The following is a 14,185-nucleotide window of genomic DNA, read 5'->3' as shown; positions in this document are numbered from 1 at the left end:
TCGCTGCCCTCGGGGTGCAGGGGGAGCAGTCTGGCTTTGGCATTTCACACTCGCTCAGCAGTCAAGCCCTGTGACCGTCTGCAGACTTTACCGCCAACTGCTCCCTTATACCCTCGCCCCTTGTTGTTTGGCCAATTTTGAATATTCACTCGCTATGAAAGTAATTCTGTCAGACGTGCAACTGTCCAGCCGGATAATGTCAGCGGTGTTGTTTGTAGCGTCTGAAGAATCTCACCGTTATTCTCCTTTTTTCTATCAGATGTTGGTATGTAATGCTGGCAGAAAGTAAATAGCAACATGACCTAAATATACTGAGAATGTATTATTCAGAACCTGATTTACTATATGTTATTCGTCTGTGGGATCCGTTGTGTAAAACTACCAAAAAAAAAAACAAAAAAAACACCAGGAGCTGCACTGTTACACTGGGATACATGTTTTTTTTCATTACTATGAATAAGCAGCACCAGTGTGTTTGCTGCTGCTGCTGCTGCTTCCAGAAATACTCCCTAGTGTGTATAAAGCTGCAGAAGAAAATAAGCATGTAACAAATGCCCTACATGCATGAGTGTGAGTAACATTTTGTAAAGCGAACAGTGCCAAGCAAATGTTTTTTTTTGTTTGTTTGTTTTTTTGCTAAATTCTACTACATTTTCTAATTTTTAAAGACTATTTTTCTTTGTAGGAAACAAAATGAATGAGAATTTACACCAGAAACAGGCTAAAAAAAATCCATAAGTACTTAATAGAAACTTCTTTGTTCTGGTGTTTGTAAAAAAATATGTTGAAAATAGACATAAAGAGACTGGAAATGCTGTAAAACTATAGTCACACCTGGAAAATATTCACAATGTAAACAAAAATAATGCCAGATAAGAGGTGTTGATTAGATTTCAGAAGCACATAAACACAAAATCTTAATTTTAACTTTTCTTTCTCTCTTTTTTTTTTTACTTCACCCACAGTAAACGCATGAATTTAGTATGTTTTTCTGAGTGCATGTACACTACTGTGCTGGATAGGAGCCATTATGGATGGTGAGGCAATGCAGCTCCATTAAAGGGGGAAGTCTGCAGGCTCACTAACCTTGGTTGACCTTCAGTTATCATAGCAGAGACTGTGATTACCATCGTGGCGAGCAAAACGCAGACTCTTTCGCTCTCTCGTAAAATCCACAATAAAAAAAATGCTGATGTATGATGGCGCTGTATTACATATCATTTTAATGTGTTGAAAACCCTTTTTTTTTCCAACAAATCAAGTCAAGCACAATGGTGCACATAAACACATGTTGAAAGTTCATGAGCTATTTCACGAGAAGAGGAAAACAACCAAAGTAATAGCCTACATTAAGCATACCATTAAAGAAAGAAAGAAAGAAAAAAACAATACAAAAACAAACAGGCCACACAACATAAAAAAAGTGTCTATAAACAAGGTTAGACTGCTCGAAAAACACATTATTCAACATAATGATTTGTCCCTCCTATAATACTTCATGGTTAACATTTCTTCATTAATGTTGTATAGTGGGAAAAAAAAATCAGCCTGATAGTACTGAGACAAGCATGAATTCCAAAGTCTATATTTGTTTTGGTGTCAATTCTAGGGTTACTAAAGCAGTACCAGCAGAATAATATATTGATTTCTATGTAAATAAATGCCCTAAAGGGGACACGTTACAGCAAAAATGTGGAATGTAACATTATCTTCACATCACATTGTCCTCGGCTGAGCAGCAGTTCAGGTACATCCACATGCTTCTGTCATGACGATGATCAGTAGCTTCATGCTACAAGCCTCTCTGGACCTGCGCCGTAGATCCAGAAGCAAGGATCCACTGTGTAAAACTCTATTAACATAATGACTTCCCTGTTTAAGTGGATTGTGGCTTCATGTATTGAAAAACAAACTCAGTTACAGACGTCCGTGACAAACTTTCTTTTGCGTAGAAAGCGATATTTCTTTTCGTGTTTCTTCCAACGGGGCAGAGTTATTCGCTTGATTGTAGCACCACAGCTAAGAAACAAAGGGCTGAGTAGAAAACTAGATGAGTAGAAAAAAAAGAAACAGTGCAGTAAACATGTGATGAAGTAATATATTAAAAACAGACTTTTCTTGGTTTTCTTTTGGTTACATCAGCATTTTGGCATTGTTAAAAAAAAAAAACCCTTCTTCTGCAGAGATGATGGAAATCAATAAAAACATCACGAAGGATTCAAGTTAACAGTTTTTCTCCTCGTCCAGCAAAGATCAACAGAAAAAAAAGACACAATTCCTGTTCTCCTTATTGCGTCAGTAAATCAGGCATTTCTGTAACTGTCACTCTACCAATATGCTGCAGAACCAAAACCAACATTGTGTAAAATAATTTAATATACCTTGCATCTTAATGAACGATGTCAAGCTTGTCTGATTTGATGACAAGTATTTATTTATTGTTTTACAGATAACATACTTCACAGGGTTACCTTAGAGGTAAAATCTCCTGACAGAACTCGGTTTTGACTCGTCGGAGACAGAGGGGAAGATGAACATACTTTTATCAAGCACACATTGTAAACAACTGAGCAATATTTAAGTCTAAATGGCGTACCATAGAATAGGTGAGAGACAACAAAATGTAAGTAAGATGTGCCTCTTGCTTGCAAAGACAAAAGTTTCATTTTTACAAAACAAATAATGGTCACTGACATTTTTTCTACGTTTTATTTTTTTAGTGGCTGAGAGGTAGAATGGAGTATTTTCAGTTAAAACCAATGATTTTATTTATTTACTTTATCTTATCATTTCATCATAATGAGTGAAAACATTACGAGTGAATAAGTAACCCCAGCCCTCTGATTATAATGTGAAATCTGTACAAACGTCTCCATTGATTGCGATATTGTTTTGATTTTTATTGTGAAACTTCTTGTTTGTATCCCAAAAGTCCAACGGTACAAGCAGAGGAATTTTTTTTTTTCAAACTTTTTCTGGTTTAGGATTTCACAGTACCTCGCCAAACTGTGGGGCAGTGAATTCCTTTGTTTAATACTGTGAATAGCAACGTCAGTCCATGTTTTTTTTGTTTGTTTTTCGTGGATGAGGTGTAGAGATGGATATATTCAGTTGGAAGTATCTGAATGGACGCTTCCGGGTCCTTCTGTGGGCGATGTCACTGACGAAGGAGTCGGAGCATCTTGCCAGCCACCGTTTGTCTGTGAAGATACAACAAGAAAAAAAATTTACCTCATGGAAACACAAAACGGGCACAGAACTGTCAAAATTAGCCTTTCCTCTCTGTCATAGCACTTCAATGTTGTACAAAAAAATGTTCATGAACCACACATTTATGGCTCTCTTCGTATTTATATATAACTATCTCTGTTCAAGATGTTTTAATGAGTAACATTTTACATTATTCTTGTTTAAAAGTAAAATTTCACCAAGACAACCGGAATCTGAGGAAGTCACTGTACCGTGCTCATAATCCTCACACAGCTGCAACTTTCACACTTTAGTTTTGGCACAGATCAAATGAATAATGTGTTAATTAGCGAGATTTAGAGATGTCTGACAGAGCCTGGATTCCCACCATGTACAGTCTTTGTGCAACACCAAATGAACAGATGTGAGGATGGTATCAGTCTACTTATCTAAGTTTTGCTTTGAAAATCAAATACACGTATTATTCTGCTGCAGAAAATGCCCCTAACAAATGGAATCCTTAATTTTTCTTTTTGAATTTATTATAAACCACACTACAAATTATTTAAAATTGCCTTGTGTTTGTTGACAATAACACAAGTATGGACTTTCACTGGCTATTTGCTTCAATTAAAATGAATAAAAGGGGATAATTACATGACTGGAGTCATGACGTTGCTGCATTTGTTGGCTTGGAAATATAGTCAGAATGCAGAAAAGTATCATCAGCGACAGAAAATCAGATAGAAAGTGTTTTGTGTAAGTTAATTTGGATACTATGAATGAAAAAATCGGACAAACTAGGTGCATTAAGAACTGTCTTCTAGGAGACTGTTCATTTAAAAAATATTCTTGTGCCATTTCTCTCATTTTCCCTCCAAACGCCTGACATAATGTGAGATAAAGAGAAGCGATGAGAAACAGAATACACGGACCTTTCATATATCTCAGAATATACCCCTGAGATGGTTGATAAAAGAATAAATTATCACAACAACAAAAAAAAATAGCTCTTTAAAATAGAAGCCCTCTCAAATCATGATAAAAGGTTGACTAAAGACCATTAAGGACATTAATTGCAATTTCCACACTATTAGTGAGTGCTGGGAATGTGCTTTGGCAGCCTCTTATTTCCAAACCCTGTTATTTTGTGTAAAGACCGACTGTCATCTTATTCAGGGGAAAAAAAGAAAATGAGGGAAAAAAATGTCCAGTCTGTGAGAGAGGCGACACCCACTAGCAATTTGAGGGGTGTAATTGCTGTTCAAGGATAAAGAAGGAGAGGTGAAGCACGAGAGTTCAGCCTGCAAATCTTAGAAAGAAAAAAATATCATCGGGTTAAATAAATACGAGACCTCATTCACAAGCTCTGCACTGCAAAAGCACAATAAGAGCCTCATATTGTCATCACTACTGACATCCAGTATACTGGTTGGAATTCTGGCTGTTGTAGCTATTCAGGCAATTTATCATTAAAAAATAACAGATTATTTATGCTACTCACCACTCCCTCATTTGAGTCACAGGACTTAACTATATATGTCTGAAAAAACATCAGTAGATCTACAAAGAACTTACAAGCTCATTTGACAACACGTGGATGTTTCTAAAATCCTTGTCTAATCACCATAAGGGAAAATGATTCTGTGTGCAGCACAACCCAAAAAGATAACCTGTATTTCCTAATTAAAGCACTTTGAAAGTACATCATACCCTTATTCTTTATGTTAAAAAAACAAGCAAAATGTGATTAAACATTAATTTTGTGTAATAATATGTGAAGGTTTTTAAACAATGTTGCGGGTTTGTGACAGATTGCCCGGTTTTTTGAAAACCAGCTGCACAAACTGGGGCTAGAGATTCATAATTTTAGTAATTCGAATTCCAATTGAAGTGTCACCAAGTAGTATATAAGACAGTGCAGACAATATGCACTGCAAGGAACATTTAGTGCATCTAGACAGGATAATGTGCAGTAATTGGGCAGTAAAACAGATCAGAACCACTTAACATTCATGACTGTCCATACTGGGGATATATGCAGCTATACATTGCTAGGTTCTGTAACAAAGGCATGCAGATGGTGCTGAATGGCTCAAAGATCTAATAATGTAATGGATTTGGTTCATTGCCAAGTCCAAATTCAAACTTACACTTAGTTTGGAGGTTAGTTTTGGCTTTACAAGTTGAGATTTTCTCAGCTTTCATGACAGCACATTGTAATAAACATCCACCTCGAGTTGAGCCTGTTGCACATCGTAGCAAGCTGGATGCATTCATGTTCTTATTTTAGCACGAGGGGTGTTGCAGGCCTGGCTGTCAGTGCTGCTGTTCCTGTGGATGAATGATCTGACCAATGTGCTTGGACTGTTAGCCCAAAGCCCCGCTCTTTCTGTCCCTGTGACTGTCGTATTGATTCTGTTCAGCCCTGCACAGCCTGTCGCTATGGATCTACATGCTAACGCACTGCCTCCAGTCTTGCCTGTCCCGCCCTGCCCAGCCCAGCAAGGAGACCGACAACTGGCCCAGCCTTTGACAGGCTAGTTAAGGAGTTATTTTAGGAATTAGCGATTGGGAACTTTTCCCGTGAAGCCGGTCTTGGAGGGGACTGTGGGTATGACTTGTCCTATGGTGCTGATGAGAGAGCAGGAGAGGGAGGGAGGATGACACCTGTGTCCTTGTTTCTGTCGACTGCAGGTGCCTCGCTAACGCTAATACCCTCCGACAGGCCAGGAGCATGTCCAGATACTCAGCCTGGTAGCTGCCTCATTGCCTGCCACCCAGGGCACGGCTGGAGCAGGAAGGGAGGGAGGTGGGGGGGCAACAGGCTGGACAGCAGCCCAACCCCGGCAAAGTCTGCTAAGTGGCATCCCAGTGTGCAAACAGGTTCAGACGATATCACCACACACATCCTGGAATCATTGCAAAGTAAAACAGCAAAGAAGCGTGAGGAAGGACAGAGGGAGATTGTTTACAGGTCTTACGTTGATGCCCTGTGGACTGTACATCTGGCTGGCTGCGAGGCTGTCACTGTATCCTCCGGTCTGGCTGATAACATGGCGAAGGGTATCCACCTGGAACAGCGGGGACACACACAAAAGGCCTGGTCAGACAAAAGCTCTGGATAACAAAGACAGCTATGCACAATGAAAGGTCAGTCTGATAGTAAAAGGGTACCGTAAACAGGAAAAGGTTACAAACAGCGAATCAGAATGATTAGTCTGCTAATACAAGCTTGATAACAAACACTGCGAAATGACAATAACACAAGACAAATTATAGGGAGTAACTAATTCTGAATGCTTTTGAAGTTGTGGGTAAATACTACATCAAAATCAGGCACTAGTGGTAGTAGCAGTATATATTTGCATACTACTCATAGTCTTGTTTACTGTATATGCACTCATGCAGATTTTTTATATTTTTAAAATTTTTAACACACATGAAACTGAAGCAAACACCAATAAAACCTTGGAGCTTCTGAGGCCTTTTATTTTTTAACAAAAAAGTTTTCTTGTAATTCTGCCATTTCCATGTTATTTCACTGGAAGCTACTTCCCATTTTTTGCATCTTCTGCACAAAAACACACCTTCCATTTCGATTTCACAACAAGGCCGACTGCTCTACTTAAGAGGCCAATTAAGCCAAAGTTGTACTTTCTTATTTTCCTTCATGTAATTGTACATCTCTAAGAACTGAAGTGATTCGGACATGATCAGAAGAACAACCTTTTTAAAGCAACATGGGTTTTGATAATTGAGGGCAAACCCCGAAGTCCTCTTTACCTCCTATAAGGGTTGCTCCTTTTGCATATTCATTAGTGACCTAAAGCATTTGTAGAGCTGATCTGAATAGAAAAGGAGCGATGGAGGGATGAGGAAATGATGCCAAAAGCACTAAAACCAAACGAGATTATCACCGTGGGTGGTGATTCCTTAATGTGTAGTGAGAGTTGTAACACTGTGCTGGTCAGAACTGTCCACTGGGGCAAGGTCAGCGAGCTACAGTGCACCAGTGGCTATGTGAACTCTTGTCAGGAGTGCTGATGAGCGCTGCATCGTTTCCAAAACTGTCTGCCGTCGTCTATTCAACGGCGACATGACAATGGTTTCTACATTAATGTAAAGCCTCAGGCTGAGTGTAACCTCTGTTTCACTGCGTAGGTCACGTTGTTGTGGGCATCTAAAGTCCCAGACTGGTCAGTGGCTGAACAATGTCACAAATGAGCTCAAGAATTGGTCAGTTTTCAGTCATGAAGGACACTAAGCTTGGAGAGGCGCCTACCTGGGATTGTATGTTGGCCCCAACCTGCCCCCCTTGGTACGAGTCCCCATTGAGGGACTGCACACTCATGAACAAGTCTCCGGAGTTTGACATGTTAAAAGAGCCAGCAGAACCTGAGAATACACAGAGGCAGAGAAGAAGAAAGAGAGCGAAGAAGAGAGAGAGAATAAAGTAACAGGGGAAGAAGAGAGGGACAGAAAAAGGAGTTAAAATGATCATGCATAAGCAAAAGTTCATTAAGTGGGTTAGTTAGAGAGGGTGGCAGGCATAATGAAAAAGGCTTTTTCTACAAACACATGACAGAAGCAGTAGATGAACATTAAAATATTTCATAATTTCAAAGGAAAAATCAACCAACATGGACAATCAGACAGACTCTCATTGAAAAACTGTTTAAGCTCCAGTTAAAACGAGCCTCATGGATTATATTACTGTTAAACGTCCGTGCTGCTAGTCTTTCATTAAGGAAGTAATAATTGATCTGCAGGAAGACCCAAAGAATCGTCTTCGTCCTTTAATGGACCCCAGCTCCCCAGATGTAAAGAGACCATCGCGTAACTTGATTTCAACACCCGGTCCTAATCCAATACAGTTGCAAAGTCTCTATATGACAAAAGACTCCGCTTGCCCTCTGAGCAGCTTAATGGCATACATGAGGTCAACCGGACAAGAGGCAGGAAAAATTAACGTCCACAAGACCAAGAGGTCAATAACACAGAGAGAGAGAAAGAGAGAAAATGAGTGAGAGAGGCAGAGAAGAAGAAGAAGAAGAAGAAAAAATGGAACAAATAGAGCAAGAAAGCTAAAGCGCATTACTGGGTTATTTAAGGAGAAGATGGGCATTCTGTTAGTCTGAATGAAACAGCACCAGAGACTGAATTCTTGAGTCAGGGCTGGACTATGACAACATTGTTGTGCTCCATCCTGTGCATCTATTTTCTCTACAGAGCTTCTTTTATCACAGCCCAAAGTCCTTTTTCCACAACCTGAAGCTCACCTGCTGAGTTGGGAGTTGATGGTGAGTTGGCCTGGCTGCCGTGAGCAGACACACTGGTCGCGTTGACTGCAGTCCTCGCTGCGTACATGTTGGCCTCTTCTTGGAACTTGCCGATGTTTTTCTTGTATCGGATTCTCTTGTTCCCAAACCAGTTTGATACCTGTCAAGACAGCAGCAAGTTTAACTGCTGCAAATTTAAGCTGCTACATTTACAAATGAAATCTACTTTGAGTATTAAAACTTAATGATGAAGTCTGAATTATGATTCCTGCACCACTTAGTGCACCGCCTTGGAGCACCACTAGTGGTTGCAGTAAAAATAACTGGTTTCCATGTGGATTTGTGAAACTGAAGTAACTCCACGTGTGTGATTTTCATTGGATTGTGGTACGCTGTGTAGATCTGGGTTTTGATCACTGATTCAAGCAAATAAGGAACCATTCAATGCAATCACAAAGCATTTAACTCTCAGAACCACAAAACTTGCCAGTGAGTTCAAAAGGCATGTCATCTTAAAAAACAAAATCACCCAAGTTACACCATCAATAAGAGCATAAGAGCCACAAACTGTAGGAACTGTCTTTGAACTAATCATGTGTGACATGTCATTTTGTCAGACAACTTAACTGAATCAAAGCTTAAAATGTATTTTTTTTCTTCGAAATCAAAGTCCCCTTTCTACGTGTCACATTCAAACACTGGCCACAATGTAACCAGATTCAGTAAAAAGCAAAACAATTCGGTGTATAGGCAATAGTGACTCATATATGACCAACAGTCACATGACAAAAATTCAAGGGCTTTTTGAGGAACTGGTCTGAATGACAAGCTGTGTTTACACAGAGCAGATTTGAGATAAGAATGGAAATATAAACAAACGTACACTGCTTGGAGTTTTTAAAAGGTTCATTATACCTGAAGAAACCCATTTCATTTACAGTAATCAGATCTACAAGAAAATATTTATATAATTCTTATATTGCAGTTTTACACCAACCACTTGGAAATGTAACAGCAATATTCCTACAGTGACGTCTGTGCAGATCTGTGTTTTATCACATATTCACGGATCATCTCTATGGTATTCTTGCAGCTGACAGGACCGTTTTTAATTCAAATTGTGGTCTACATGGTTTTAATTGGGTGTACTGTGTATAAATTACTATTTCTGTTCAGCCTTTTTTTTTACTCTCATTTACTTAGTAGCATTTATACACTGTGACATTGAAAGTTATTGCAACTATGCTGTAGATCAGGTCACCAGCTCACATCTGTGTTATGAACACCGCATGTAACCAAGTCTAACATTTTCTATTTTAAAATAATAATAACGTGTCCATTGATTTATAAATTCTGTAGCTGGAGATTATTCACAGCGATCCTGTCCTCAGATGAATGCGGCTTTAATGCCTTATTTCCTTATCGTTGACATCGTTGTCATGGCGACATTAACTGCAGAAGAGAGTGTTGTGTGTTGACGCTGCCGAGTTCACGCATTAACGTTACACCAGAGAATTTGCTATCAGCTCCTAAATCACACATACAGAATGTGTTTCATTTTCAGTGCACAATTTGTACAACTAGTGGAAATTTAAGAATGTGTTTAAGTCAGAAAAAAGCACGGAAGAACTTGTCTGAGTTGTGTTTCCCTCAGGTTAATGGTGAGACGTGACGATTGCGATGTAAACACCAGTTCAGGAACCACACTGATGGAACTGATTACAGACTAAGAATACCATTTCTCCCGCCAGGCTCCAATGTGTTTTGACTACTTTGAACTTGAATGTATGTTGATTTAAAGTTCTAAGTTAATTTATTTTGTTACGTCAATCATTCGAGACCTCTAACCTTGAAAAAAAAAAATAAGATGTGGAGTTATTAGTTTAAGAACTTGTGCAGTAGACCTGAGACTGACACTAAAATAAGAATCCAGGAATAACTGAAAACGTAAAATTTAACAAATTACAAGACAATCAATGAAATACTGTATACATGTGAAAAAGAAAGGTTTGCTTAGTAATAATAAAGCCTGTGTTGATATAAAGCTTTATCTTGTTAATTGTTATTAATACTTAGAATCAACTGACTCTCACGAGCTATTGGTCAGGTATTCTCAGAACCCTGAAGCTTACAGCAGCCCAGTATTATATTAAGATTGCTAAAAATAAATTGTTTATCTGATCATCATTAATGGAAATTCCCAGCTTACAGTGCTTTGGGCCCACTGAAGCCCAGTGATTTCAGATTATTTTAATTGATTCTTGCTCACACATTTCCCCCTCACAGTCAATGTCGCTGAGTTTGTTCTTTCTGGTTACCTGTGACACTGTGATGGCACATTTCTTGGCCAGTTCTTCTTTGGCCTCCTCGCTGGGATAGGGGTTACTGAGATGGGAGTAAAAGTACTCGTTTAGGATCTCTGTCGCCTGTTTGTTGAAGTTCCTCCTCTTTCGTCTGGCCAGAAACAACAAAGAGAGACAAAGAGTAGAGATTTATAACACTGAATTCTTGTGCCATTATTTTACCAAGACAGGTTTTGGTTTATCTGTAATAATTAACAACAAAAAAAAAGAAAAGAAAAGAAAAAAGCACACCTTAAAGTTAAATTTAAATATAGAAACACAACTCAATCTTAATGACGGATGACAACGAAAGGTAAAATAAAAATATTTTTGGACCATTTTTGGAGTGGAAAAGTGCATTTAAACTGAGGAATAGGTTTAGCTGTACGCCATAAAGAGGACACACACAGACCTGGCATCGAGAAAACGAGAGCGCAGGATCATAACGGCCTCGCAGGTGCTCTGTTTCAGCTGCATCTGGATGGAGCTGAACTTGCGGTGGATGATGCCGACCATGCGCTCGATCTCTTTGGGCGAGATGGGTCGTGTTCGAGACTGCTCCCTCAGCAGGTTCATCACATGGGTGGTGAACTCATTGCACGCCTGGATGCACAGACAGACAGGATTCATAAGAAGAATAACTATCACAGAGGCTGGACAGCTTCAGACAGAACAAAAGGATGAAATTGGATTCTGGAGAGGCTGCACCTTCGCTCGCAGGCCTTGGCCTCGTACAAGCAGTGCTGACAGTATAACAGCAGCAGTTTTAGAGGTAATAAGAGTAGTCTAAATTAAAGCAGCAGACACAGTGAGGTGTTTCAAGCCAAACAAATGTAGCGGCGGAGTCATACAGTGGAGGCAGCGAGACTTGCAGTGCTCTGAATATTAAAAAGACTTCTCTTCAATGGAAGAGAAAATGTGACAAGTGAAGAGAAATCTAAAATGACAGCAGGCTTTCAGTCCCGTTCACGTTCAAGAGGTTTAAACTGTCTCCCTTTCTTTTCACTCCATCTTTCCGTCTACCTCGTTCTCTCTCTGTCTGAATCAGTCACTGGATATGACTGCATTCAGAGTCAAGGTGTCTGTTGCTTGTCAACACCAGGGTTACGTCAGTCAAAGTGATGCACCGAGCAGCCGTTCTGCTTGCACACACACGCTAGACACTACTCACTCATAAGCGTGTGAGGTGTACATAGCGTGGTGACACAAAAATGCTCAGGTGTATATTGACTGTGACAGTTAGCGATGACTAGCCTTCCTCGGAGAAGATGACAAACCCAGAACGCTTTGACTTCCGAGGGAATGACAAGACGTTACAGTCTTTGGAAAAGAGCTGGTGTGTGACTGATATAATGGCTGCTTTCCTGCTGAAGATAGCATCTCTGAAAGCTTGGCTTGTCATGAGCTGTCCTGCGAATGCTGATTTCAAGAGCATTTTACTATTATACTGAGAAAATGAGCTAAAGATTCTCTGCAAGGTATCTCATCTGTCCTTTATAGCATCTTAAGTCTTATGTCAGCTCACAGAATGGAACTTTTTCTTGCTTGTAGTGAACAAAGGACAAGGAAAAAAGCTGTGGACGTGATACAAGGCCATTATGGTGATCAAACACTGACATTCATTCAGTGCACAAATTTTGAATTCACTTTAGCTGCATGTTGTATCACATAGATGGAAACACACTGAAACTTCTAGCTCAGATATGATTGCTCTCCTCCACAGAAAGAAGCCAGAGGTCAGGGTCAAGTACTGCCTTCCCACTTCAGGACAGTGTAAATCCACAGATTAACAGAAAAGATCAGGTGCACCATCAACATAGCCGCTAGATCAGTCCAGTTTTCTATGAAATACACTTGCCTCAAAGTTACCTCTGTGAGAACTGAGATAAATCCATGATCCTTGATACAGTAAAGCTGAGGAAAAGCTGACTGCATTTTGTAGCAGCAGGTAATAAAGAATGAGGCTGCTCGTCCCCCACCTGTTCATACTTCTCCAGCTCTGTGTGGTAAATTTGCCGGATCTGTGACAGCTTGGCCCGGTAGTCAGAGTGTTCTGCTGAGTTGTCGGCGCCGATGCCACCGGTGGCCGCCGCCGCTGCTGCCGCCGCCGCCGACCCGCCGCCTTTCTCGGGCCCGGCCACGCCCTCCGCCAGCAGCATGTTGTCCAGTCGCATCAGCTGGGGATCTGGAGGCTCCTCCTCCTGGGCGCCTCGGATACTGAGCACTGCAAGACAGCAGAAGAAGATATGAAAACAATGATAGCCCTACTTGCATGGATGCTCAAAATGACTGAATAGCAAGATATAGGAATTTTAAAACAGCTGAAAAAAGTCTTAACTATTCTTTCTCCCTGAAATATGCCGTTATAATAGTTCAAGTCTGTGCCATAAAGACCTGCAGCCTCACAGCTAAGCAAGACCATAAAAGTATCATTTCATCGATTCTGACGATCATTTCCTTTTTTTTTTTAAATTCACACGACCTCCCGCCAGAGTTCATCTTTCATTGCACTCCGTATGCTCAGACTACATTTAGTTTCTAGCCGGTAGCTTTATTATCCTGTCAGCTGCCATCTAAACAGAAAAACAAACTAATAACATAAGTCGGACGCACTTTATTAACCTAAAAACACCTGGCTTGCATAAAACAGTCAAGGAGATTACAGAAACTGAGCTAAATAAAGGAGTTCCTGTGCTAGACACGGATACACAAATTGATGATGATACTCAAAGAATAGTAAAAGGTTCGAAAATCATATTTTATTGGAGCCATTAGGATAAATTATTAGCAGCAGTGATCAAACTTCTCAAACTGGATGCAAAGTATTGTATTTCTTTTTTCTTCATATCATAAAAATAAATCAAATTTGCATTCTAACAGCACTTTTGCACACCAGTACTGTATTCATACTATTAACTTGGATCTTAATTGAGTGAATATTACGATGGCTTTGTTTACATTGTTGTGAAGGACATAGCTTGAAACAAAACTGAGCTCTCAACTGACCCTCATCTCCCATGGTGAGGAGTCTGGAGTGTAAACACAACAAATAAATTCCTGTGGAGGCGGCAGTGCACAAAGAACATACACACTGCATCAGACACACACATTTCCACACAGTTATTCTGAGAAATGCGTGCGACATGTTCCTCATCTTACACAAAAACTATAATCTACTGACTCCTTCCACAACACTGTTTCCTCTCCTGGATTTCTTCACCGGCTCTTTGGTATGAACACACACAGGTGTTTCACCGCCAGTTTCTATCTGACGATCAGTCCCATTGTCCTGCCTCTCTCTGCCACCAGAAGGCTCCCTCGGTAAAGAAGCAGAGCGTCCTGCTTTTCTCAGAGGTGCTGAAAACAGCCCAC

The 14,185-nt window shown here is 40.0% G+C and overlaps 1 protein-coding gene across 4 annotated transcripts in view; it reads right to left on the bottom strand.

Annotated features, from left to right (window-relative positions):
• Positions 1–1,200: 1,200 nt before the first annotated feature.
• Positions 1,201–14,185, bottom strand: part of pbx1a (pre-B-cell leukemia homeobox 1a) — a 48,584-nt gene continuing 35,599 nt past the window's right edge. Inside the window, exons 3-9 of one of the 4 annotated variants that reach the window (XM_035949318.2) lie at positions 12,793–13,037; positions 11,226–11,416; positions 10,790–10,925; positions 8,472–8,631; positions 7,475–7,587; positions 6,165–6,263; positions 1,201–3,200 (exon numbers count right to left, since the gene is read on the bottom strand). In XM_035949318.2, the coding sequence (XP_035805211.1) occupies positions 3,108–3,200; positions 6,165–6,263; positions 7,475–7,587; positions 8,472–8,631; positions 10,790–10,925; positions 11,226–11,416; positions 12,793–13,037 (1,037 nt within the window). In that variant the 3' untranslated portion in view covers positions 1,201–3,107. The remainder of the gene's footprint in view (positions 3,201–6,164; positions 6,264–7,474; positions 7,588–8,471; positions 8,632–10,789; positions 10,926–11,225; positions 11,417–12,792; positions 13,038–14,185) is intronic. The other 3 variants (XM_023272716.3, XR_004847531.2, XM_023272717.3) reach the window with 3 other exon arrangements.

This window comes from Amphiprion ocellaris, chromosome 10, assembly GCF_022539595.1.
Source record: "Amphiprion ocellaris isolate individual 3 ecotype Okinawa chromosome 10, ASM2253959v1, whole genome shotgun sequence".
Classification (NCBI taxonomy): domain Eukaryota; kingdom Metazoa; phylum Chordata; class Actinopteri; family Pomacentridae; genus Amphiprion; species Amphiprion ocellaris.
Note: the sequence above shows the minus strand (reverse complement) of the source record. Positions and strands in the feature narration are given on the sequence as shown.